General features: G+C 37.8%; 1 protein-coding gene across 1 annotated transcript in view; it reads left to right on the top strand.

Moving 5' to 3' along the window:
- The window catches only part of Dock11 (dedicator of cytokinesis 11), a 177,430-nt gene that overhangs the window by 47,904 nt on the left and 103,264 nt on the right, over nucleotides 1-26,262 (top strand). Inside the window, exons 2-12 of the mRNA XM_028773169.1 lie at nucleotides 44-160; nucleotides 256-345; nucleotides 1,364-1,446; nucleotides 2,531-2,600; nucleotides 2,963-3,058; nucleotides 16,202-16,336; nucleotides 18,850-19,027; nucleotides 19,405-19,484; nucleotides 20,603-20,686; nucleotides 24,571-24,711; nucleotides 25,916-26,128. Coding sequence (XP_028629002.1) covers nucleotides 44-160; nucleotides 256-345; nucleotides 1,364-1,446; nucleotides 2,531-2,600; nucleotides 2,963-3,058; nucleotides 16,202-16,336; nucleotides 18,850-19,027; nucleotides 19,405-19,484; nucleotides 20,603-20,686; nucleotides 24,571-24,711; nucleotides 25,916-26,128 — 1,287 coding nt within the window. The remainder of the gene's footprint in view (nucleotides 1-43; nucleotides 161-255; nucleotides 346-1,363; nucleotides 1,447-2,530; nucleotides 2,601-2,962; nucleotides 3,059-16,201; nucleotides 16,337-18,849; nucleotides 19,028-19,404; nucleotides 19,485-20,602; nucleotides 20,687-24,570; nucleotides 24,712-25,915; nucleotides 26,129-26,262) is intronic.

Here is a 26,262-nt window from a genome sequence, read left to right on the forward strand (position 1 = left end):
CTGAGAGTCTGACACTAACGTTTTTTGTTTGTCTCTTACAAAGGAAAAAGCCAAGTTAGTTGAACCCCTGGACTATGAGAATGTTATCACCCAACGGAAAACACAGATTTACAGCGATCCCCTCAGAGATCTGCTCATGTTCCCCATGGAAGACATATCTGTGAGTTCACATGTGCTTTTCTAAAGAATAAGCACTTTATTTTCCAAGCCAGTTCTTATTATCTTATTAGAGCAAGAATGTGATTTGATTTCTAGATCTCAGTGATTGGTCGTCAGCGCAGAACAGTGCAGTCTACTGTACCAGAAGATGCTGAAAAGAGGGCCCAGAGCTTATTTGTCAAAGAGGTAAGGGGCTCAATAGCCAGCCAAAGAACTTTTTTTTCATTTGGTTTTTATTTATTTTTTATTTATTTGTGTGTGTGTGTGTGTGTGTGTGTTTGAGTTTGAGTTTACATGCACCATGTGTGTGCAGGTGCCCACACAGGCCAGAAAAGGCCTTTGGATTCCCTAAAAACTAGAGTTACAGACAGTTGTATACCACCTGATATTGGTTCTGAGATATAAACTTAGGTCTTCTGTAATAGCAGTACATGCTCCTAACTGCCAAATCATCTCCCCAGCCACCTGCCATATGATTTTGGGGTGTGTGTGTGTAATACATCTATAAAGTTCAAATTTAGTTTATAAACTATTCAAAATACTTTTTACTTTACTATAAATGGGAAATAAACTTACTAAATTTAGCCTGTGTAACCAATCTTTATGATGTAAGTCAAAATCTGAAATGTTTATAAGTAGGGTATGGGTTTTTTGTTGTTGTTGTTTGCTGTATTTTTCTTTTAGATTTGAGTACTTTGTCATGTACTTGAAGTTAGGATCTGTCCTTGTCAGTTGGACTTGATCAGTGGCTCTCAACCTTCCTAGTGCTGTGACCTTTTAATACAATTCCTCATATTGTGGTGACCCCCAATCATAAAATTATCTTTGTTGCTACTCCGCAAGTATAAGTTTGCTACTGTTATGAATTGTAATGTAAACGTCTGTGTTTTCTGATGGTGTTAGGTGACCCCTGTGAGAGGGGCATTGGACACCATTATACTTCATCCCCACGTCAAGATCCCTACACCAACATATCTCAATTAATTAAGAAAAAGTCTGTGGGTATTTCACCAGACTTTGGCTTATGTGTTTGAGACTTGGACTTGAGGCTGGCTTTAAATTCACAATCCTCCTTTCTCAGCTTTCTGGATGCTGGGGGTTACAGGCGTGTGCCACCATGGTCAGCTCTATCAGACTTGTAAAAATATACTTTTTTGTATTTTTTTTTCTGTGTTTGAAATGAATGATCCCTACTTTCTTCCAGTGTATTAAGACCTACAGCACAGACTGGCATGTGGTGAACTATAAGTATGAGGATTTCTCTGGGGACTTTCGTATGTTGCCATGGTAAGTTTAGAAGTTAAGGGTAATAGGAGAGTTATTATTATTGTCATCATTATCATCATGGTTATTACATGGAGTTTTAGAAAGCTCTTCTGAAACTCCTGTTATAATTTATAATTAGTCAGACCTCAAGCACCAGCTTATTTGACTAATACAGTATTTTGACCAGTTGAGTATGTTTTGACTTTGCTCATTGACACTCTTCTGAGTGTGAGCTCACTTAGTTTGACACATCCATATTGACTATAGAATAATCTTTAGGTCATTCTGAAAAATATAGGGACAGTTTTGCCAGTGGTGCCAGTGAATAAGTTAGAAGCTATTTAAATCAGTTTGACACCTGTTGATATCCCTTGCATGGGAGTGAGGGATAATCTCAGTGAAGTTGAAGGACTGTCATAAGATCACTGACCCAAGTCATGGTTCAAGTTGTCTTTCTGCTCTTTCCTTGCTGGCTGGGTTTGAACCACCCAATCAACCTGTTTGAGCTTTCATGTTGCCCCCATTTTTCCACTGCGTGACAGCTGGTCTCATAGCATCTCATCTAGGAAATATGAGGGGGGAGAGGAGAAAGAAGGCATTTGTGTAGCCCTCTGTAGCTTTCAAAAACATTTTCCTAGGAAAGAAGCTACTAACATTAGCAGTCCAGGTTCCCAAAGCAAACAAAACGGAGAGCCAAAATAATACAGTGTTGCTTTCTGACCGGTGAAAAGATAAAGTTCTGTCACTACTGACAGCCCTGGCAGATGTTCCTTAGCAACTTCTGCTCTGCTTGACTCCTATCTGGTCTCTGTTTTATCTTTGCAGCTGGCTGCATATGTGGGAGTCCTTCTATACAAATAAGGCAGGGCCAAGGAGGTAGCTTAGTCAGGAGATTTTGCTTAGCAGAAATCAAACAAGCAAACAGAAGAAGCTTTGCATGTTTACTCAGGAATAAAGCCTATGTTTGAAAAAGAAGTGAGTACTTTTCCATCTCTTGCCTTGCATTTTCTTGTTTTCCAGAGAATGAAGTCGACTTCAGGTTTTGTTTGTTGGTGATGCTTATAGCTTATGTTTAGTGTCTAAATTAATTTTCTTGCACTTTCAGCAAGTCTCTGAGACCAGAAAAGATTCCTAATCATGTGTTTGAGATTGATGAAGACTGTGAGAAAGATGAGGTAATGATGAGGACTGCTGTGTGCCTTTCTTCAGGGGTCACTTCTGCTGAAAGGGAATTCCTTAAGGAAAGATGAGTGATGCTGGAACAAGTGGCTATGAGTATCTGTGGCCACCTTTCTAACCAATGACTGTTTTTAATTTTAAAAAATGGTGACACTTCAGTAACTATTGAGTGCCTACTGTGTTTATACCATTGGGCCTTTCATTCTATCTATGGTCAGTATTTTAAATATTTATGAAGAGCAATAACTTCATGTTTAATTAGGAAATGGGAACAGGTCTAGTTCTGTATCTGCTAAATACTGACTAAATAAATGGTTGGATGGCTGCTATTTTACTGATGGCTTTTATTCTATTTCAGGATTCGTCTTCTTTATGTTCTCAGAAGGGTGGTGTGATAAAACAAGGTTGGTTACATAAAGCAAATGTAAATAGCACCATCACAGTAACTATGAAGGTAGGAAGTAGTTATATTCGTCTATCATTTGAAGTATATTGACATACATAATGAATCTGGAGAAATGTTTATTTATTTTATTTTCTAATGAACCATCATAAAATCTTTTGTTTTGAGTTAACATGTAGAACAGTAGGTTTCATTATGGATTTTTAAAATAAGTATGTCGTTATACTTTGTTCTCATTTGTTCCTCTACCAAAAAAAAAGTCTCAATGAAAGAATCTTAACAGATACATGGAATTTTAAAGCTCCAACCTCAGAACAAATTTAGAAATGTTACCTTTCAAAGACATATAATGAAGCTTTTAATGTCTGAGGAAAGTTGCCAGTTGAATGAAGGAAATAGCTTTACAAAAACAGGCATCAGATGTTCCTATGTGGAAGTGGATTTAATGAATGAATTTGGTGCTTATTAAATACTAGTGACTGGGGAAATCTATTGACATCTAAGATGGGGAAATCCATTGTGTCCAATAGCTTCATAATTATGTTAGAAACATACCACATTAAGTCCTACATAAAATAGTGCCTTAGGGTGGTCAGCCCTATTTGGAAAATGAAGTGGTTTGACTAGATAGTGAATTTGTGTAAGGGACTTGTGGGAGACAAAACCCAGAACACTGAAAGGCTTTTGTTTGGGAGGCAGCAGAGAGCCATTAAATCCAGAGGAAGAATAAATGAGCTTCTTGAAGATTCTCAGCAGAGAAATTATTCTGTGATACCAAATATAACTGTTCTTTCAGATAGTCACTATAAGATCATGTGGTTTCCTGGGTATGATTCAGAGTTCCATTAAGTACTGAAGGTCATTCTAGCTTTCAAATAGCCTGAAAGCAGAAACCATGGATGTCTACCAAAGGAAGACTCAAATTCTATCTTAATTTAATATTTTGCCTGCTGCTTTTCCTTTAGTGGCTATATCCTGTTCTCACTTTCATTTTCTGGCTCCGAAGATAATGAATCCAAGTTGTAAGATGTTTCCTATATTATAGCATGGGATTTTTACACATGTGAGATAACAAGAGAATTATTTCAGCTCCATTTACTATGGGATCAATGTATTCCAAGCATCATACTAAGTTTATTTTACATCTAATACTTATATTCTGCATTTAATCTGCATGGCAGCCCCATGAAATAGGCACTATTATTATTCCTAGTTTCCAGATATGGTAAAATAGGCATAGAGAAATCTGATGGCTAAACAGAGCTCCAGGGCTGGGGCTACGGCTTAGAGAGTAAGGTCCTTGCTGTGCAAGCCTGGGTGCCTGAGTTTAGATCCCAACATCCACATAAACAAAAATACTTGGTATCTTTACCTTCATTTGTAGTCATAGCACTTGGTATACTGAGAGGTGTGGATCTAAGGGGATAGCAGGCCAGCAAGGGAAATGAAAAGGGAGCTCCAGCTTTACCGAGAGACCTTGTTTCAGAAAATAAGGAAGAAAATGATAACGGAAGACAATGTCATCCTCTAGCTTCTGCATGTGAATGCTCAGGTGAATACACCAGAACACACATTTGCACATGCATGTGTATGTACACCACATATACAAATATATAAAAACTAAATAAACATTAGAGCTCTAAGTTTTCAGGAGTAGGATTTGATCCTATGCGATCTCCTCAATTGGCTGGGACACTAATCCTCACTAGCTGAGTGCCACATTGCATGTTCTGTCAGACTCTTCAGGCTCAGAAACATACGTGTGGAGGTTATAATTCTGTGTCGATGGTCAGAAAATGATTCGGTGTTTTTATGCTTTTTAAAAAATACATAATGTACATATTTATAGGTTGCAATATGAACTTTCAATACATATAAAATGCATAATAAACAATGAATAGATTCAGGTAATTGCCACATTCACCAGCCTAAATATTTGTCATCAATGCATGAATGCATGTGCTCCTGCATATGCTTATGTGCATGCATGGGGGGAACATTTGAAATAATCTTTACTAGCTCTTTTGAAATATATGATTAATGATTCCCATCTGTACTCTACTGAGCTGTAGAAATTATTCCCCTCATGTGATAATATACCCTTGTGTGCTATAGTTTAGACTCCATTCCTTTCTCCTAACATCTTCAAAATATTAAACTGTTTTACCTGGACCTTAGGTTTAGCACAGAGCTAAGGAAATATGCTGTATGCCAAGCTGGATTCATAAGACATTAGTAAGACATTAATATTTACCAAGTAAATCAGAGGGCTGTTTTAAATTATTTCTCAAATATCACTGAATTACCATTTGCTTTCCTAACAACTTTTCAACTTCTCAAGAAGACACTATTTTAGGGGAAAAAAATAAACCTCCAGTTGCCTGTAAAATAGTTCATGGTTTATATCTTCTTTCATAATTTTTAAAATGTACACTGATGTGGTAACAAGACTAATGAATCCCCAAAGATGTCCATGTCCTAATCCCTAGAACTTGTAAATGTTTGCTTACATGACGAAAGGGAATTCAAGTTGCTAATAAGCCAATAGGGAGACGATTTGGAATTACCCAGGCAGGCCCAGAATAAGCACAACGCTCCTGATATGTGGAAAGGAAAGTTGGAGGAAAAGGAGTTGGAGGAAAAGGAAAGGAGAGTTGGAGGAAAAGACATGAACAGAAGCAGGGTCATAGAGAGATGCTATGTGGCTAATTTTGAAGATGGAGAAAGGAGTCAAAAGCCCAAAGATGGTGGGCATCCTCTTGAAGCTAAAAAGAAAGCAAGGGAGTGGAACTGGACCTTCTCCTACCTATATTTTAACCTAGTGAGGCCAGTCCCACTTCTAACCTGCTGAGCTATAACATAGTAAATCTGTGTTATTTTAAAGCCACCACATTTGGAGTAATTTATTATAGGAGTAGAAAACTAATACAGCCAGCCAAAGATCGATTGTTCAGCTTAGTTGTTATCTATCTCCAAGGGAGAAAACTCCCACACTTACAGGGACCAGGGAGTAGCCATGAATTCATGGAGTAGAAGCATAAGTCTGAGGTAACCTGGGGACCACATGGGTTAGGTGAAGAGGCCAGCTGCTACTTTTGGCCAGCTAACCATGGCCTTGCCCTGTTGAACTGGGCTCTTTGCTTTTTCTCTTTGTATTTCCAATCTACTTGCTATGTAGCTGAGGATGAACTCGAATTTCTGGTCCTCCTGGCCTCTACCTCCATGGATGGAACCTAGGGCTTCATGCATGGTATGGTAGTTATGTACTCTCCCAAATGAGTTGCACACCCCCAATTAGGTTGTTTCTTCTTAAAACCCCCAGCCTGAGGGCATTGCCCTTGTCAACTGTAGGTGCCTTGTCACAGGGTGGGAAGAAGCTCTTCCGAAGTCTGCATTGCTTCAGACTTAAGGATAAGCTAAGTGTCCGCAGCTCAGGAGAGCAGCCAGCCCAGCTCCTGCAGTCAGGGAGGGTGCAGAGGTAAAACTAAAGTCAAAGGCTCCCCGAATTAGGGGTGTGCTGGAAGGAAAGCTTCTGTTTGTTTCTAGTATGTGACTCTTCCAAATAAAGAATACTAATCAATTGCAGTAAGCAAATGGGCAGATTATTATTATTTCCCTGTACTTGAGACAGGTTTATCCTAGGTACAGCCAGTTTCCTGCATGCTGGGGACCTCTTTCTACACTGGTGAGAAGCAATGAAAGGTTTAGCAGCCAGCACCACAGAACTGAACCCCAGAGAATCTTTTCTTATCAGAAAATCCATGCTTTGCTTGGATCCTTGCTAACTCCCAGCAAGGCAGGAAACTGCTGCAGAAGGGCCTAGGTATTCATCATGACTCATTGTCAAATAACAGCCCACAGAAGCCAAGCTTCTTTCTTTGTGTTTTCTCTGAGTCTCTGTGATGGGCTCTGGCTTGACACCAGCTTGCGTAGCCCCTTGTGGCTGGCAATTTTGCTTCTTCTGGCAAGTTATGTATTCAAAAGTTTTCAAATTCATTTTAAAACATACAAACAAAAAAATTGAATCTAAAAAAAATATCTGTTTGAGTAGCTGGGTCTGGTGGCACAGGCCTATAATTCCAGCACTTATAAAGTGGCAACAAGTTGATAGATCTCAAGGCCAGTCTGGAATATACAGGGAAATGATATTTCATACAAACAAATCAGGAGTGCTATGTAGAATCAGTTTTTTAAGATGTTTGAAATTATGCACAGTAACTTCAGCTTTTTTGTTGAGACAGGGTTTCTCTATGTACACCTGGAACTCACACTGTAGGTCAGGCTGGCCTCAAACTCAGAGATCCACTTGCCTGCCCCTCCCAAGCCCTAGGATAAAAGATCTCCTAGACCTTTGAGCTGTCACAAGTAAGAAAATCAAAGAGCAAGGAGGAAAGGAAAAACTAGAATCATGAGTGAAGGTGTAGAAGGAAAATGCAAAAAGGTCAGAAGATACCCAGCATAGTTCAGTTGATTTACGAAAGGAATCAGAAGACTACTTACGTGATCATTTGAGAAAGCAGCCAGGCAGCCTTGTGCAATATCAACAACACAGCCAATGCAAATTATGCCTGGACTACTTTCAAAAATTAAACCTCCTGTTGTGACTGCCAGAACTCTGTCACAACATTCAAGTTGATTGTGATGGACCCTACCGACAAGAAGGGCTGGCACATGGGCTATGCTGAGTTCTTAATGCTGGAATAAAAATTATATTTTCCCCAGTGTATTGTTCCTCCACACTAGCCCAGAACAGTTAAGGTTAGTCAATACCATTCACTGTAATTGTCATTATCTTCCCCAAAGTGCTTTCTGGGTAACCTCATTATCCTCCAACCAAGTATCACAGAGACATCCAGGCAGTGAAAGAACTGCTAATGATGTATCTAGCTTCACAGTGAGACACAGTCTCTCTACAGAGTCACAGTGCCCAAGCATTTCCTTTCCTTAAAGAGGATGCTGGCCTCACGAAGCTCTTGAAAAAGCAAAGGCACTGATTGTTGTCTGGACACAGTGACTTTTTTTTTATTTCCAGCACTTGTAAATTGCCTTGTTGTGAGCAGTCATGTTAAGACAGGACACGCTTTATTACAGTGAGCAATTTCCTCAGTTTGTGCTTTCTAGTTAGTGAGAAACCACCCCATTTTAATTCCTGGAAAAGGACTGGCGAGAAGCTGAAGATAATCATAGAGAATCCATGATCATTTACGCAGAAACTGCAGTCCCAAGAGGAGCCTATTTGGTTGCACTATCTTTCCTGAGTAGCTGCTAGAGACATCTGCTTTATTCAACTTGTTCCCTATCACTGAAGAAAATTAATGTGGACTAGATAGCTGTGCTATCGGGCATGACCTTCCCCCAGTATTTAGAACTATTTTTTCCTAAGAAGCATAATAATATATGGAATAAGGAAAAAAATTTGATCTTGAGGGTGGTTTTAGTTTAAAAGACTTGCACATTCTTGGCTAGCCCTTGAGACACTCACCTTTGTGCATCTTCTTGGCTCAGTGTGGTCACATTCCTTAGGCTCTCTACTCCCTATTCTCAGAAATTAAATGTTGAAGTGCCTTGCTGTGTTATCGGGGTTGCAAGTTCAACTGGTTGATGTATGACTCACTTCGGGTGCCCTTCCTCCTTTTTTTTTTTCCACAAAAGAGAGCCATTTGTTATACATCCAGAGTCTAGAAGTCTTTATTACTCTTTGACTGCTGAAGGAGAATTCTGTTCTTGGTAGGGTGAAAACATCAAATCAAAAGAGGATTTCATTCACGAAAGCATATCCAATATGAAAGTAATTGCTACGAGTTCAAGGTCACTGTGTGTATATCGGAATGAAGGGGGGCTAAGATCTATTACTCGGATTTGCTACTCCATTTGAGTGCTCCAGTCTACTCGACTGCATCTTACAGCAAACAAAATGGATTGATACTTGTTTATCATAGGAGGGGGGTTTCTCACTAATTTGCTTTTCTGTTCTATTTCCACTTATTTGGTGACTACTGCTCAAAACCCATTTATTAGATGCTTCCTATATGCCAGACACTCTTAGGAATCATCAAATTCATCACCATATATACAAGGAGTACTTTATTAGTACATTCTAGATGATAAAGAGAAGTATCTCACATGGCCTTTAGGGCTTAGGACCTCTTTTGGAGATGTGAAACACATAATAAAAATAGCTATTTAAGGTGTACCCCAATTCCAACTCCATGAGTCTGAGAATACCAGGCCTTGAACGAAGGGAGTCCCAAAGGAGAGTAAGTGTGGGTGCAGTATGTAAAAATCACATCTAGATGAGCACTGGTAGCCATGCTAGGTTAAGTTGATTGGCTCCCCAGTATCCTCCTATGCATCAGTCTCTCTTTTGTGATGCTCAGATGAAAATAGTGATAACATGAGCAAAGCACTCATTCAGAGACAATAAAGCATGCCAGCCATTATTATTTTATATTATGAGGATTACAAGAGGCCAGAATCTGACACGTGAGCCTGATGATGCCAGAAACATGACACCATCAAAAGTTTAAGCAAGAAAAAAAGTTGAGTATGTGGGCTCTTGCCTGTAGGCCAGTACTTAGGGAGATTAGAGCAGGAATATCACTGTGAGATTGAGGCTAGACTGGGCTGTACAGTGAGACTCTATCGCCAAGGAAGGAAGGGAGGAGAGAGGGAGGAAGGGAGGGAGAGAGGGAGGGAGGGAGGAAAAAAGTAGAAGAAACAGGAGGGAGGAACAGCAGGAAGTTGAGCAAGGCCATTGTTGAAATAGGTCTGTGAAAATAATGTGTCCACAATGACAAGGGAAGATTGTAGCTGCCTTCTTTCATGGTTTGCTTCAAATTTGTTTTGAAAATCTCCAGTGCTCACCTATGATAGAATTATTCAAGAAAAAAGAAAAAAATTACTTGATTTTTTTCAACCCAGTTTCCCATAGCGTAGAATTATAAACTCTATGAAATGTGATAGGAGTATAAGATCATACAGAAAGAGATGAGTGACTGGTCGCCAACCCTCTTAAACGGGTTCTCCAGAAAGACAACGGGTTTGCCATTCTAGTATAACTAAAGTTAGTTTTTTCATAAGGTTTTGGAGTTTTCTTCCTTACTGTTCCTTCTATCTTTGTGTCATTCTGTCCTCCCAGTTTTGAGACTTACCATGGCTCTTGCTTCCCCTTTTTCCTTGAAGACAAGAGTTTCATAATGCAGCCCCAGGCTGGCCTTGAACTTGTAATCCTTCCACCTGTATCTCAACAGTGCTAGGATCCTGCCTTCTCCTTTTCCATGCTATCCTGCCATTCTGTTTAGTTTAACACATCAGTTAGGTAGATCCTCCTGTCTCATTTCTACATTGCTACTGGCCCCCCTACTCTGTCTCTTATCCTTCAGAACATTCCTTCTTAGGACTTCTGCTTCATATAATGTGGACAAAGTACTCACACACTATGTAACACATATAGGTAAACACCCTTGTGGCTTGTTATATGAGATGGGAAAAGGGTTTTCCTAGTTGGAAGGCAGGGTAGTAGACATAGGCAGTCCGCCTTTCCTGCTCATCTTCCATCTTTGATGCAACTCAGTGACAAACTTTGTTACCTTCCCAACATCTCAGGGGCTTGAAAGGACTTGGTATGACATTATCCCTAAGAATCAGCTTTTCTGGCTTCTTGTCTATTTTCCTCTCCTGGATAGGCCAGTCTTGAGAATCCATGCTTCTCATTAACTAAGATGGGGAATTGTCATCTGTGTTCACTATCTAAGAAAAATAATAAAGCCACAGAGGATGAGAAGGACATGGGTACTATAGAGAGAGCATTCTATTACGTGAAAGTGTTGATAATATGATGGGGGATGAATTATCATGCTTTCCTTTTTGGAAAAGCATGTATGAGTTATAAGTTTGTGGATTTAAAACAATAGCTGATCTTAACAGTCTAGAAAGAAACAGTAAAATTGGGAGGAGGGGAACATGGAGGCGGATGTTCGAGTGTCTCTGCCAGTCAAAGATAGTTGGTATAGCTAGGTTGGGTATTGGGTCACACTTCTGATTGTATGGACATCTTGTTATTGAGCATTACCAAACTTATAAAGCCTGTGATTAATATTTTAAAATAAAAATAAAAATTAAAAAAGAAACAGTAAAATTTAAGAGATAGATAAATTGAGGTAAATTTGAATAGGGTTCACGCTACAAAAGAGTGCTATATTGTTTACAGATACTTATAGAAATCCAGTCAAGTACAGTCCTGAAAGAAAATGAAAAGGGAATTCTGTAACTATTTAGGCAAGAGGATTCCAGGCTAAGGGCAAGAAAAGAAATGACTTAAAGGAGTTTCTTAGGGATTCTTGACTAATGGCACATAAACGAGTGTAGCTGGAACAGTGTGATTAGATACATAGGTACAAGCTCAGGAGATGGCTTAGTTGGTAAAGTTCTTGCCCTCCAAACATGAGGAGCTTCATTTGATTCCCCCAGAAGCAGTATATAAAAGCCAAGTGCTGGCCTCTTTATAATCCCAGTACCAGGAAGACAGAGACAGGAGGATCATGTTGCTTGCTGATAAGCTAATCCACCCAACACTGATGTCCACTGAGAGACCCTGCTTCAAAAAAAAGATGAAAAGATGGAGAACAATTGAAAACACACACACACACACAGTGACATGTGGCCATATGCACCATGTTGTAAGCTATGGTACAGATGCTATTTATTTAAAATTTATACTATTATTATTGTTTTGGTGGGTTGTTTTTTTTTTTGAAACAGGGTCTCAAGGAGCCAGGATTGACATCAAGCTCTTGATCCTCCAGCCTCCACATCCTAAGTGCTAGGCTTACAGATATGTGGCAACATACCTAGCAATTTTAACTGTTTCATACAGGCATGTTACATGTTAATGGGGTAACATGAGTTTTGGAAACAGGTATACATTTTATGTTTAAATTAGATTGAACATATATTCTCATCTATCATTTCTCTACTGTAAAGACTTTGAGTCCTTGCTTTTTTTGAAGTATGCAGTGCATTTCCTAATCACATGATTATGTCATAGCACCCCAGAGCTGCTTCTTCCTCTCTGGCTGTCACTGATGACCCCTTCTCCACTGCCTTTCCACTGTACCTTCCACAGCTTGGATTTTGCTCTAACATTAGTGGGAAGCCATTGCAAAGTTTGGGGAACACTCTCTTTGTGAATGTCACAGGATTCTGATGTCAGTTTAAGTAGTGACCACTGTGAACTTAAATATGTTCTTACTCCCTCTGTTAGGCAAGACAGGTGGATATATATCCTGTAAAATAATTATCTATTGATATCCAAGGACTAGAGGCCCTTAAATGAAAGCTGTGATGTAGAATTATTATTTTAACATCACTTCTTTCTGAAATGTACAAAAATATTTATCGGTAAACTAAATGTTTACACCTTGGAAAATTTTAAAATATCGTGCTTCTGATTTCTTCTTGTTTCTGTAGGCTTGAGTTAGGATGTTCCTTTCTTCTTTGAAAAATGGACTTACAAACTTAATAAAAGTTGAAACCCTAACATATAGCAGTGCTAGAGAGATGCCTCAGAGGTTAAGATCATTTGCTAATCTTGCAGAGGACTTAGGTTTCATTATCAGCACTCACATGACAGCTTACAACCATCTGCAACTCCACTCTCAGGGGATCTGATGCCCTCCGTTGGCCTCTATGGACACTAGTCATGCAAGTGGTGCACATACATATGTGGAAGCAAAAAACCCATACACATAAAAATAATTTAAATAATTATTTGAAAAAACTGATACATTATTGACTTTGAGTTTTAGAATGAGAAGAGATCATAGGCATCTCCCAGTCTGTTGTTCACTCACAAACTAATTTCTACACAAGGATGACTTAAAAACAATCCTAATCCACATCTGTGTAGTCATCGCTACTCTGGTATCTGAGGCAAGAGAATCAGTTGACCCAGAAGTAAAAGGTTATCCTGAGCAATGCAGTGAGACCTCCATTTCAAAAAAGAGCAAACTAAATAATTCCTTGCTGTGCAAACATTGTGCTTCTAATGTGTGGGCTCACAAGTGTTTGTATGTATTGGGGGTATAACTGTCAGCCCAGGAAAGTTAATGTGTAACTTGTTCAGTGAACTTCTAATGACTGTAAGTGTGTGTTTGTGTTGGGGGGGGCAGATAACTGTCACTAGGAAAGCTAATGTGTAACTTATTCATGTTCAGTGAAATGATTGTAGATTCTGACAAAATGATTTTCTAAATCATCTGGATTTGATCCAACCATGTAATAAGCAAGGAGACTAAAAGGACATTGTCACAGGAGATCTTGAATGATGGACAAGATTCTAAGACTTCGACACATCTGTTTCTTCCAAGTGCTCTTTTAGGCAGATGCTCTCTCTGATTTGTGAACTACCTCCAGCATTACTGTGAGTTGTAATTGCTAAGTTATAGGGAGTCATTTCCTACAATTTCATATCCTGTTGCTAATCTTGGAAGATGGTGGCTGCTGCAGAATGTCTTTGCTTGGTGAGACAGCTGTATGTGAAAGCATTTGTGCAGACTGTAATTTGACTCTAGGCTACACATAGTTTGCTCTTTGTTCTTCCTTCTCTGGCCTTTCTTTATGGTTGACTGTGGGCTCTGCAAGCAGATTTGGCCAGCTGAATCACTAAATCTATATACTTTGTGGTTTACATTTGGTAACAATTAAAATTTTAATTAGGCTCAAGCTTTTTAATCATATTCTGATTTTTTTGTCATGTAATTACTGTCATAACTTTTAAAAAGTCATATTTGCACCAAGTTTCACTGCTCAGTAAATTATTCACTAAAAACAAGCTTGGTATGTAATTTTAGGGTTTTCTGGTTCTATCATCTTATTAAGAGATGTGAACCATTGTCATGAAAAATCTGTAAATGTAAAGAACATTGTCACCAGTTTTGTTGTTTGCTCTCGAAACAGGATGTCATAGTACCTAGACTGCCTTTGAACCCATTGTGTAGCCCAGGAAGGCCTTAAACTCCTGATCCTTCTGCTTCCTGAGGATTATGGGCATGTACTAACCTGCCCAGCTATAGTAGTCATTTTTCTTTAACATTTTCCTTGCATATATATTTATATGTAACATTGTATATACATATGTGTATATATACACATAATAAAATGTTACAAATAAATGTGTGTATATATATACATGTATTATGTACACATATGTATATAATGTTACATATAAATATATGTGTACATTATATATGTACATATGCATTATATATGTACATATATGTGTACATTATATAATATATATTTGTATACATATATGTAACATAATTTTACATATATAGTGGTATAATCATTACATGTTAAATATGCATTCATATATATGAAATACTTGAGTACCTCCCATCTCAAAAATCCCAAATTCACTGATTTCAGATTTTTGGATTAAGGATGTAATCTTTTAAAATGTTTCTCCGGCCCCAAGCACTTTAGTTCAAGGTTATTCAACTTGGATGTAAGTGTATGAAAAACATAAATGCACATACAAGCATATTTTTTATATTTCTGAGTCTCAATAAAGTAACATTTACTTGAGGCACTAAAAAACAAGCTGGTGTTTTCTGCTTGGTCTCCCTTCTGTTGATACACTATATCCCATATGGCTACTACCTGAAATAGAAGCTGCAGCATCTATCAGTCAACTTGGTAAGGGGTTCTTGATACTGGTTTATTTATGTATTCATTCACAAATAGATGGCACTGAAGTCCAAAATGTCTTTAAGCATTATTATTATTATTATTATTATTATTATTTTACCTCTTTTAATTGTAAAATGAAACAGCTCATAACAAATCTGTATAATTTTACTGGTTCATACTATAGAGAAATAAATAGTTGGTGTTTCAAGATGCTTTGTCAGAAGTTTAAGTAGTTGGCAGGAATGATCAAGTCAAGTGATGTTCTTTTCATGATTGAAGTCTTTTAAGTACCGGATCACAGATAATATAGGATCATCTGCAAATGGCAAGCTTAAGTCTTAAAGCCAGCCCTTGTGAGTAAGACATTACACATAGGCATGTATTTCCTCCATGATTACTTGGAGTCTGTTTTTTTTTTTTTTCTGTCTCTGTTACCATTCTCATTCTACAGTGGTTTTAGACACACCATCCTGGGAAAGTTTAACTGGAGTAAGTTTTCCTTTCACTATGACAAATGTTTGACACAGCCAATCGTTTCTGACCTATTGAAAAAAAAAACCATACAAACCTCAAAGTGTTCCTGAATGCCCTTTGCTCGCTCCATTCATTGTGCTCCATGGGAGTGTTTTGAGGGAGAGTGAAAGGGATAGCATGAAGGAATTCAGGTAGTCTTCCTCTTCTTCCTCATTTCTGTGGGCTTTGCTGTGAGTTGTAGCAGAAGACTACTCCCATCTCTGATCTCATGGCATAGTCCCCTTGGGCCTATTGATCCAGACTTCAGCACTGCAGGCATCCAACAACTGGTTGGGCAGCTAGTGATTCTCTCTGCTTCCCTGGGAGGAAGCTATATGTGGAGTTTTGGAGAGCAAGAGCCCTGGTCCACTGTAAGTGTCATACGATATAAAGGTGATATAAATGCATATGCCTTTTTATGCTTGGATTGATGGTGAGGAAACAAAATTGGAAAGAATCCAGTTGTAGCTTGCAATTAGATGGGAAGGGATGCTGGGTGAAGAGGCCAGTGATTCATATGTAAAAGTGCTTCATACATATTAAAGTGTTAAATAGCCACCATTTCCTATTATGTTTCATTATCTGGGAGTAAGTTACTTGAATTCATACTGTCTTTAAAGAAACAAGGAACACAATTAAACTTATTTATTTATTTATTTATTTATTTATTTATTTATTTTGGGGGGGTGCGCATGTATGTGCTTGAATGTATAGCACATGTGTAGAGGTCAGAGGACTATGTTCAGGAGTTCGTTCTCTCCCTCTACCACATGAGTCCTGGCTATCAAAATTTGGTCAACAAGCTTGGTGTCAAGTCTGTTAACCTGCTGAGCCTTCTTCTCCACTGATTCTTAAAAATTTCTGGGGATTGTCTGACTATTATTCAGATATGGTAGCTGGCAAAATGTATGAAGTTTTTAGTTCAAATAAACAGCCCTACTGCTATGAATTTATGTTACAAGTAGCTCTTTGCTACATTTCTCATTATAGGTGTTCAAGAGACGGTATTTTTATTTGACTCAACTTCCCGATGGTTCATATATTCTCAATTCTTATAAAGATGAGAAAAATTCCAAGGAGTCGAAAGGTTGCATCTACTTGGATGCCTGCATTGATGTTGTTCAGGTAAGGCTGTTGCAGTAATCATTCTTTTTCTTTCTCCAAGCAGGTTGTTGATGAGGGATTGAAAAACTAAGCATTCTTTTCTTCTTGGTTGGTGGTATTCCCATGCCCAAACACCTATATTTGAAATTTCTAAATCTTTTCAGTACTCCGCCTTCATTTAGTGCCTGTATTTAAAGGTCTGTGAAACCCATTTGAGTCTGACTCCAAAGTACTTTTTGATACATATTTTTTTTTAATTCTCGGCTTTTTCTCTGGGTATCCCTTGTATTGCCTGTTCTAGAGTTCTGCCTTCTTTTTTGTTTTAAGATTTCTATTTTTATCATTATTTTTATTATGCATACTTGTGTATGTGGGTATGTGCGCATGAGTACAGGTGCCTGTGGAAGCAAGAAGAGGTCATTGGATTCCCCTGAAGCTGGAGTTACAGGCACTTATACCCTGATTAAGGAAGGTGCTGAGAACTGGATTCAGGCCCTATGTATGAACAGTAGATACTACTAAACACTGAGCCCATCTCTCTGCCCATAAGTCTTGCCTTCCTACCTCCCAAATTGCTGTCCATCTTCCTGAGACATAGAGTGAATCATTCAGTTGTCTTTTCAAAACCTTTTGATCTTGATTTCCTGTCCCACAGAGGAAGATTTAAAGCTCTTACCATGGAATTCAAGGCCCATAGGCATTTTCCCTTAGCCTATAGTCTAATTTCATCCCTTTGCATTCCTATATAAATCCATGGTCTTATCACAACACACTGTGTATTCCATAGAGTTAAGACATGTATGTGGCTTCCTTATTTATTATTTATTTGTGTGATGTTTAGACTTGAACCTAGGGTTTTGTGCATACTAGGCAATATTCGTAGCCAACATTTTAGGTTGACAAAAAAAACCTTGTTAAGTTGCCTTATCTTTTAAAACTCGGTTTAAATTCCATTTCAACCTTAAGGTGCTTTCTGTTTCCTTCCTCTCATGTCCTCCAGTCAAATTCAGCTCCATGTCCCCTGGGCTATCATTTAGCTATTACCTTTATCAAAAATCATATTTTAAATTGTGTTTTGTTCCCTTTTGGGGTTGCATTGCAAAAATCGTGTCTTACTCATTATTGTGTCTCCTACAATGATTAATAAGGCTGTGCACACCCTAGGGAGTTAGCAAATGTTTATTGATTTGGATTACTGGTGCTATAGACAAAGGTCAGGTGCAAAAAAGAAATGCAGAGAAAGTATTGGAATGGTAAGTCAATTAACAGAGAGAGGGAGCCTTGAGCTGCTGATGAGGCAGTGGTGATTAGTTCGATAACTTTAACTTATCTGAATCCTTATTTTCAAAACTGTAGGGTTAGATTAATAAGCTCCATGTACTCTATCCAATACGATTACATGAGGTTCAAAGGCAAAGAAATTAAACCTGCAAGTGTCTGTGTAAATTTAACATGCTTTTATCTGGTTTTGTTTAGTGTGCACAGTGCTGAGGCTGAGCATAAACCCCAGCCCAAAGGTGCTTTTTAAATACAAAATAATCACACCTTTGGATTTTACTCAAAAGAAAAGAAAGGTGCACATGATTTCTAGATTTTCTCAGTCAGCCCTGATCTAGTGGCCCTTCTTTGTATTGTTCCTACAGACATCCATTATGATCACTAATCCATTATGATTAGTGGCTTCAGAAGAGGGCTTCCTAGTAATTTCAAATGCATAAACCTTTACAACTTGCTATGCTGGTTTAATTTCATCCTTTCTTGTGCTCTGACGACTGAAAAGAAGGACCTTAGTTGGTTTCTTCTTGAATAAGGACCATGAAATACAGAATTATTGATTTATGAACCTGTGAGTCTTGACATGATTGCTGAGGCACTGGCGGGGATACTATGCCACTCCGTTTGTCATGACAGAGAGGTGATAAAAGAAAAAATATGCTATTGGGTTTGAAGACAAGATGGGTTTTCCCCTTCTATTCTAATATGCAATGTGGGTTACTCTACATATTTTACTTAGAGTCACAGTTTGATGTGAAATAGTTATGCCCTTCTTTTACCCTAGTGATGTATTTGATATTGTTCATGTTGAAGTGAATCACATATCTGTGATAATGAGAAAATATGAAGGAAGCATTGTATTTGTTTCAGGTCATATTTTAGCTTGCTTCTATCATCAAATTTTGAAAGTCCTTATAAATAAAGCAAGAAAATAATTTTGCATGAAGATAGCAAAATGCATTCTAGTTTGAAAGGTGGTGGTTTGGTTTTCTAAATGTAAAGGATCCCAAAGACCTTAATTGATTGACACCAACTTTGCTCTTATTCCATTTTCTTTAGACCTGGGAGGAGCATCAAAAATAGGTTTGATGTGGTCTGGGAGTGTGTACACCTTATTGAAAGAGACAATTATTTTGTGAAAGTATTGGTGTACATATAGGCAGAGCTAAGGTAAAAGTAACATATAAATGAATGCATTTAATATTAAAAAGGGCAGCTGATCTAATTGAACGGGTATTTTCCTTTCTCCTCTTCTCTAGTGCCCCAAAATGCGCCGTCATGCTTTTGAACTCAAGATGTTAGATAAGTATAGCCATTATCTGGCAGCTGAAACTGAGCAGGAAATGGAGGAATGGTTGATAACGTTAAAAAAGATTATTCAGATCAATACTGACAGTTTAGTGCAAGAGAAAAAGGATACAGTCGAGGCAATACAAGGTAAGAATTTTGAAATGATTTGCTCTTGGGGTACAGCCCTCATTTTTAATCCATGGAAACATTCTTTGTGCTAGGTGAAGATAGAACCTTAACATTGAAGGCCAACCTGCTTCTTTATGAAGAATGGCTTCAGAAGAGGCTTGTCAAAGAGTTGGTACTGCACAGGACCTGACACTTAAAACACAACTGTGCTGAAATGGATACGAAATTTACAGCAGATTTTCAAAAGTCCATTAAAGCTTCCCCTGTGCTTTCATAATCCCAATTCTTTGCCATAAATCTAGTAGGAAAGGATGGAGTGGGAGCCAGGAGAGTCCTCTTAGGTAATTAGTAACGGTCTGTATGGTTTGGAACATCTGCTTTTAATGAATTTGCAGAGGAGGAAACTAGCAGCCAAGGAAAAGCCGAGAACATCATGGCCAGTTTGGAAAGGAGCATGCATCCGGAACTGATGAAGGTATATCTTTCTTATGGCAGCTTGCCTTCCACTGACATAAGACAGGGCAAGCTAGTAAGGTTTTAGTGCTGGATTTCATTTGGAAATGTCACTTTCAAGTTCAAAACCTTACCAAATTGGTTAAACAGGTAGAGAGAAAAGATGTACTTGAAAGTGTCCACTATCAGTGTAGAAAATCTTTTCTTCTTTCTTTCTTTTTTTTGTTTTTGTAGACACAAGAGAAAAAGAAAACATTCTAAGCTTTTGTAATCTTATCTATTTTGCCTATCTTTATTCAATTTGATTTGATATATAATTAAATATTCTTCTTTCAGTGGGCTAATGATGCAGTTCATGCAAATGATATTCAGCCCAAAGACACATGCTAATTTCTTTTTTAAATTATATGAATAATTTACTCAGATAAAGACTTTGGTGAGCAGCTATTGTTTGTGTTACTTACCCTTCTTTGTGGAGTTTGAAATGATCAAATTTTGTAAGTAGACAGTTATTACCATGTGTATCTTAGGTTGTATATTTGCTCTGTGCCCTATGTTATAACTAATTGAAAGTGACAAACTACTTACTCGTTTCTATCTTTGTTGAGTCTGCTTACACTTTTACTTTATTCATTTCCTTGGACTGGTGATACAAACTCAGTTCTGTTCTTCTCTTTTCAATTTTCTCCTCTCTTAAAATTTTTAAAACGACTTTTAAAATGTTGCACTGTACTCATGACCCCATGGTCTGTGCTGTCTATGATTTAGTGGATTTTACTTGAATCCTTTTTGTATTTTTTAGTCATGATAGAGTGTGAAGTTCATTATCTTCGCTAAGACGATAGAATCAGAATTGTATATATAACACATGAAAAGCACTATGGAGATGTTAAATATGGTATTGGTGTCTTTTATTTTTTGTTTGCATCCAAAATCTTTTGGACTTAGGTTTTTACACTGAGCACTAAATGTAGAGTATTTTAGGTCTTACGAAAATGTATAAAAATCAGATCTGTATCTTATTATGAGTCTCAATGATGTGATACAGCAACGATGAAGCTGTATAAATGACATGGTTAACTGGTATTTAGCATTGTTTTGAAGGAAATGTAGCAACATTATGTATTTTTTAAATTTTAGTATGGCAGAGAAACAGAACAACTGAACAAACTCAGTAGAGGAGATGGAAGACAGAATCTCTTTTCTTTCGACTCAGAGGTTCAGGTATTGATCTATTTCTAACTTGAACTTGATTGAAATGTTGAAATCATTGATTTTTGGTCACCAGTGAGGAAAGCAAATAGTTTTAGATTTGTCTTATTCACTTTGAACATGTACGTTGACTGATTTCTTGTTTAATAGGACTGTTAATAGCATGGAGCTGAAGGTATATATCTTTTCCCCAGTCCTTTCATCTTGCTGCTCACCATAGATAAATTAAATAATACCTAACAATAATTTTAGTATTCTCTGAATTCATTAAGTACACCTGTGATCTAGTGGTAATGACTGTCCACAATACAAAGAGTACTGAATTTAATGAACTATGTATTTTCTCCATTTGATATTGAGATAAAGAACAGGAAAAGTGTATACTGTATGACTCTTATAGTTTCTCTTGTAAAGAATATTTCACAAAATTATTTGGAGGAGTGAATTATTTGCTTTCTTTCCCCCGTTTCTATATGAGACCTTGTTGAACAGTTTATTGTTGTTATTATTGTGTGTGTGTGTGTGTGTGTGTGTGTGTGTGTGTGTGTTATTTGTATAGGCAGATATTCCAGGGCACATATGTGGAGATCAAAAGACAACTTGGTGGATTTGGTCCTCTCCTTTACCCCTCAGTGAGTGCTGGGAATTGAACTTAGAATTTCTAGCTTGCATGGTAGTGCCTTTAGCCACTGAGTCATCTTAATTTTTTTTTAAATAAAAAAATATTGTATGCACATAGCAGGTTTTAGCTCAGTTAAAACATATTAAGAAAATATCAAAGAATTTGAGAAAAAACTGCTTTTGTTATTTCTTTCTATGCCTCGTAGAGTTCTCTAATTGAGTTTTAAATTTGGCTTGATATTGACATAGTGTGTATGTATAATGCATGCATTAATACAATTACCATGTAAAGTTGATATCATGTGCTGTGTATGTGTGGTGTATGCATGTGTATGCAGAGAGGGTATGTTGTGTACCTTTCTCTGCACCTGTGAAGGCCAGAATTTGACTTGGAACATTTTTTCCTATCACTCTTCACCTTATACTTTGAAATGGATCTCTCACTGAATCTAGAGCTCATTGTTTTAGCTAGACTGGCCAGCAAGGCCCTGGAATCCACTTGTCTTCTGTCATGTTCTTCTCCAGCTCTGAGCTTCAGGCGTACAGTGTTACATCAGGCTTTTCTGTGGACATCGAGACTCCCAACTGAGGTCCTCATGCTTGCATATAGTAGGCACTTTACCCAGTGACCTTAATGCCAGCAAATTATTTTTAAAAAACAATTTCTATTTTGCGCCTAGCAATTTTATATATTGTTTTAATGTGATACGTATAGACACATACATAGATGTTGGTGAGATGGTCTAGTTAGTAAAGATTGTCTGATGACTTAAATTCCTAGAACTCCCTTTAAAGGTGGAAGGTGAAAATTCTAGAAAATTGTCATCTGACCTTCATGCATGTACTATTGTATACATACCATACCCCCGCCACACGCACGCACACACACACACACACACACTAAGTAAGTAAATGTAATGAAACATAGAACAGCGAGTTTCAGAGATGACAGCTCTGGAATACTCATTCAGAAAACTACTTGTTACAAGCATGACTGAGCCTTTGATTGCCCTCAGTGATTGGACTATAATTGGACATGTCAGGCTCTTTGACTGAGTACAAAGGAGGCAATTGACGGTGGTTGAAACTAAATCTAGTATCTTTAAAAACTTGTGGTATAGTGTTTTTGTGGTCATGAAGCCGAACTGATTTTGTGTTTATCAGTGAGCTACAGTGAGAGAAAACCCACAATTGTGATGAATCTTTAAGCGCCATCTTTAAGAATTTAGTGATGATTGTGGAAGGTCATCTCACTCTAGAGTATTGTTTGTTAAGTAGAAAAGGTGAATGCTATTCCATAATTTCAATTTCCTTTTCTGGTCACTTTTCAATGTAGAGAGAGAAGATTTTTGCCTGTGACCTTAGGGAATAATGAAATGCTAGTTTGACTGAAGGACTATGGATCAAACTTTAAACTGTAGGGGAAGGCCATGTAGCTCAACATTTATACTTGGGGCCCTTAGAAAGAAAAGGATCTGGGAGCTGCGGTGCTTTGGGACAATTACTCATCACATTCCACTGTCTGAGGAAGACATAAAAGAGAGCAGATAAATGGGCAGAAATTAGAATTGATCTCCATGGGAGTGGCTTGCCTCTGCTGGCCCCATAAATAAGTGTTTAAAAGGGATCTGCCTAGTCCCACACTTGCATTATTTTTGTAGATAAATAGACTCAGAGTGGGAAAACCATACATTTAGGTGCAAACTTTATACATTAGGCCCTTTATATGGGGGATTTTATTATAGACACAGGCTGGTTCAAAACAGCTTTCATTATTTAAGAGTCTCCAGGTATAATGCCTGTTTTGACAAAGTAACTGAGGAAAGAAATCTTATATTATGGGCTTGACTAGTCCTTCTTGGGAAGTCTTTGACCAAATCCATTTTGAGTCATTTCTCCCCCACCATACTTATTATGGCTTTAATTAAAGCGTAAGTTGTTCCATAATCTACACTTGGCTTTCTGTTTGCAACTAGAGTGGACAAATGTACTTAGACTGTGTGAGCCTTGGGAATTGGAGAGTTTTCTGGAGGTTTTTCTGAAGAGACACAGATGCCTACCCTACTCAGGACTGATTCCCAGTATCTTTTGTTTAAAAATTCTATTTATCTTGAAATACAAGTACTTTTTTAAAAAAAAACTGTATCCTTTGTGGTAATTAGGGCACATTCCTCAGTTCTGTTAGAAGCTGAGCAGAACCACCCCCCCTCTCTCCATCATATAAATGTAGGTGGTTACCCTGGGTTCCAGCCTTGGCTGCCTCTCACCCTAGATGCTAATGACTTTCAAATCCTTATCAACAACCTAGACCTCTCAGTTTTCCAACCATGTAATTACCTCAAACTCAAAATATCTCTAACTGAATTGCTCATTTCCACTCACCTTTCCCCCCAAATCTAGTATTCATTTGTATGACACAATGAAGTTTTTAACTTCAGTGTCTCTGTGATCTCCTTTGTCTGACACCACTGTGTTGTTCTTGTTGCCTTTCAAACCTATTCTTGTCAATCTATCTGACCTCCCTAAAGAGCTTGTGAAGGAAACAAATCCTACTGGCTTTGAGGATATAGTTGATGATGATGATGATGATGATGATGATGATGAGGAGGAGGAGGAGGAGGAGGAGGGGAGCGGGAGGATGAGAAGAACCAATTAATTAATACTAAAAACTAATGTTAGATAAGTCTAAAAAAGGACTTATAGACTGTCAGGATGTATGCAATATTTTTACAGGGAGTTGGGGAAATATTTCTCTTCAGAAGTGCAAATTGATCAGAGAGACTTGAATGAAAAAAGAGAGCAAGCCAGAAAATTCTCTGGGGGTAGGGTTTCTGAAAGAGTAGCAAGCACAAAGACCCTGTGGTGAGAGAGGTGCTAGATGTACTAGAAAAATAACCAAGGATGGACATGTGATTTGGAGCAGTAAAATGATGGGTAAAGGTAAAAAGAGTAAACGACAAGGTCACAAACATGGGAAATGAGTCAGAAGTCATGCCATGTGGAGTAAGTGTTTGTATGCCCAGGTGTGGATTTCTGATGTGTTCATTGTCTTAGGTCAGGTTCTCATCATCGCCTTCCAAGAGTTCTGTCAGTCCTCAAATGTTGCTATAAAGTCTCCTGACAAACCTTGTTGAATGAAAGCATTGAAGGGGATTCAAATGGACAGAGTTATTGGATTCTGCTGCCAACTCTAATATGCTGATCTGAATCTGTATCAATCAGTTGTTATTATGAATACTGTCTTCTTAAACAACTCACACTATCTGTTTTTGCAGAGGTTAGACTTTTCAGGAATTGAGCCTGATGTAAAGCCATTTGAAGAAAAGTGCAACAAGCGTTTCCTGGTGAATTGCCATGATTTAACTTTTAATATCTTGGGTCACATTGGAGACAATGCAAAAGGACCACCCACAAATGTACGTATGACCCTTCCCTCTACTGCCCTGGATCCAGCATATTAAAGAAATACTTTTCTCTTTTTATAAGTAAGGACTAATTGGTGGGATGAAAATGCCAGTGTTTGGTATTATGATAAATTTGACATGAAGAATTTCATCTCTTTCTTTTGACCAAAATACAAATATGTTTTCTCATCTTGAGAGGATTCCTGCAAGTCTTACCTACTCAGAGTAGCAGATAGAGAATGTTCTCTCTTTTCAGGAGTGCCATGTCCCCAGAAGCTGGAAAAAAATCTGCCCTCACACTGGGTTTGACTGAGGAATAGGATTTCTTTTAGAAAAGTGGTTCATAGAAATTAATTCATTTCCTCAAGCCTTACTGAAACATAGTTACTGTTCAATCTGCCTGGCTTACTCATTGTTCTATAGAATGAAATTCATTTTTGGTCTGTGTAAATATTAGGTATCATGAGTGGACGTGGTCAGAAATACTTGCCACTGTAAATTTCAAATCTTCAGAGAGACTGTTTAATGTTCATCTTTATTTTGTGTTTCTAGTTTCAAAAATACCAAGTAAAGATGGATCCTTTCACAAAGTACCTAAAATACACCAGAGCACTTTCCTGCCTATAAAGGGTTAATCTTTATGCCATCTGGCATGAAATTTCTCTTTGTGACCAGCTTTCAAATGCCATCTGTAGGGAGGAATCATGTCTTCCAAATTTGCTGATGGGGCAGAGCATGTTTTGAGTAATTTGCTGTTGACTGATGCTAGCTCTTATGAAATGTGTAGTCTAGTATATTGCAGTATACCAGAAAGGAATTATTTTATAATCTATAAGTTAGCAATTTTTTGGAGTTATGTCAGTAAATGTATAGAGATGTAAGTTTTATTCATGGATCAATTTTTCTTTAGATGAAACTTTTGAATTCTGTTCATCTTTTGAAAACTATAACTTGTAATTTTTGTGAATTCGTAACTTGGAAATTTATGCCTGAAGAAATTAAATTTTTATCTTAATTTAAAAATTAAAATTAAGACAGTCTTTCATTTCTAAATGCCTTTCCTGTTATTTGATGCAGAACAAGCATAGTACACGTTTAACTAAATATTAAACTGAGAAGGTAACACAATGAACTCAAACTTGAAGGAAAAAAGCCTCATTTTGCAATTTGTCTCTCAAAGTCTTAGTTTTAAACTGTCAACTATCTTCATTCCTAGGTTGAGCCCTTTTTCATCAACCTTGCCTTATTTGATGTAAAGAACAATTGTAAAATTTCAGCCGACTTTCATGTAGACTTGAACCCACCTTCTGTCCGTGAGATGCTGTGGGGTGCCTCAGCCCAACTGGCCAATGATGGGAATGCAAAGGGATGTTCACCTGAGTCTCTCATCCATGGAATTGCCGAGTCTCAGTTATGCTACATAAAGCAGGTGAGTGTTGATCATTCGTTTTTGCAGAACCTTCAGAACAAGAGAGAGAATCATCTTTGCCTTACTTCCTAGTTTCAGGCAATTTTCATACAGCTTTCCACATTTTAGAAGGTCTGTCTACAGATAGTCTTTTG

Source organism: Grammomys surdaster, unplaced genomic scaffold (assembly GCF_004785775.1).
Source record: "Grammomys surdaster isolate TR1022 unplaced genomic scaffold, NIH_TR_1.0 222, whole genome shotgun sequence".
NCBI lineage: Eukaryota > Metazoa > Chordata > Mammalia > Rodentia > Muridae > Grammomys > Grammomys surdaster.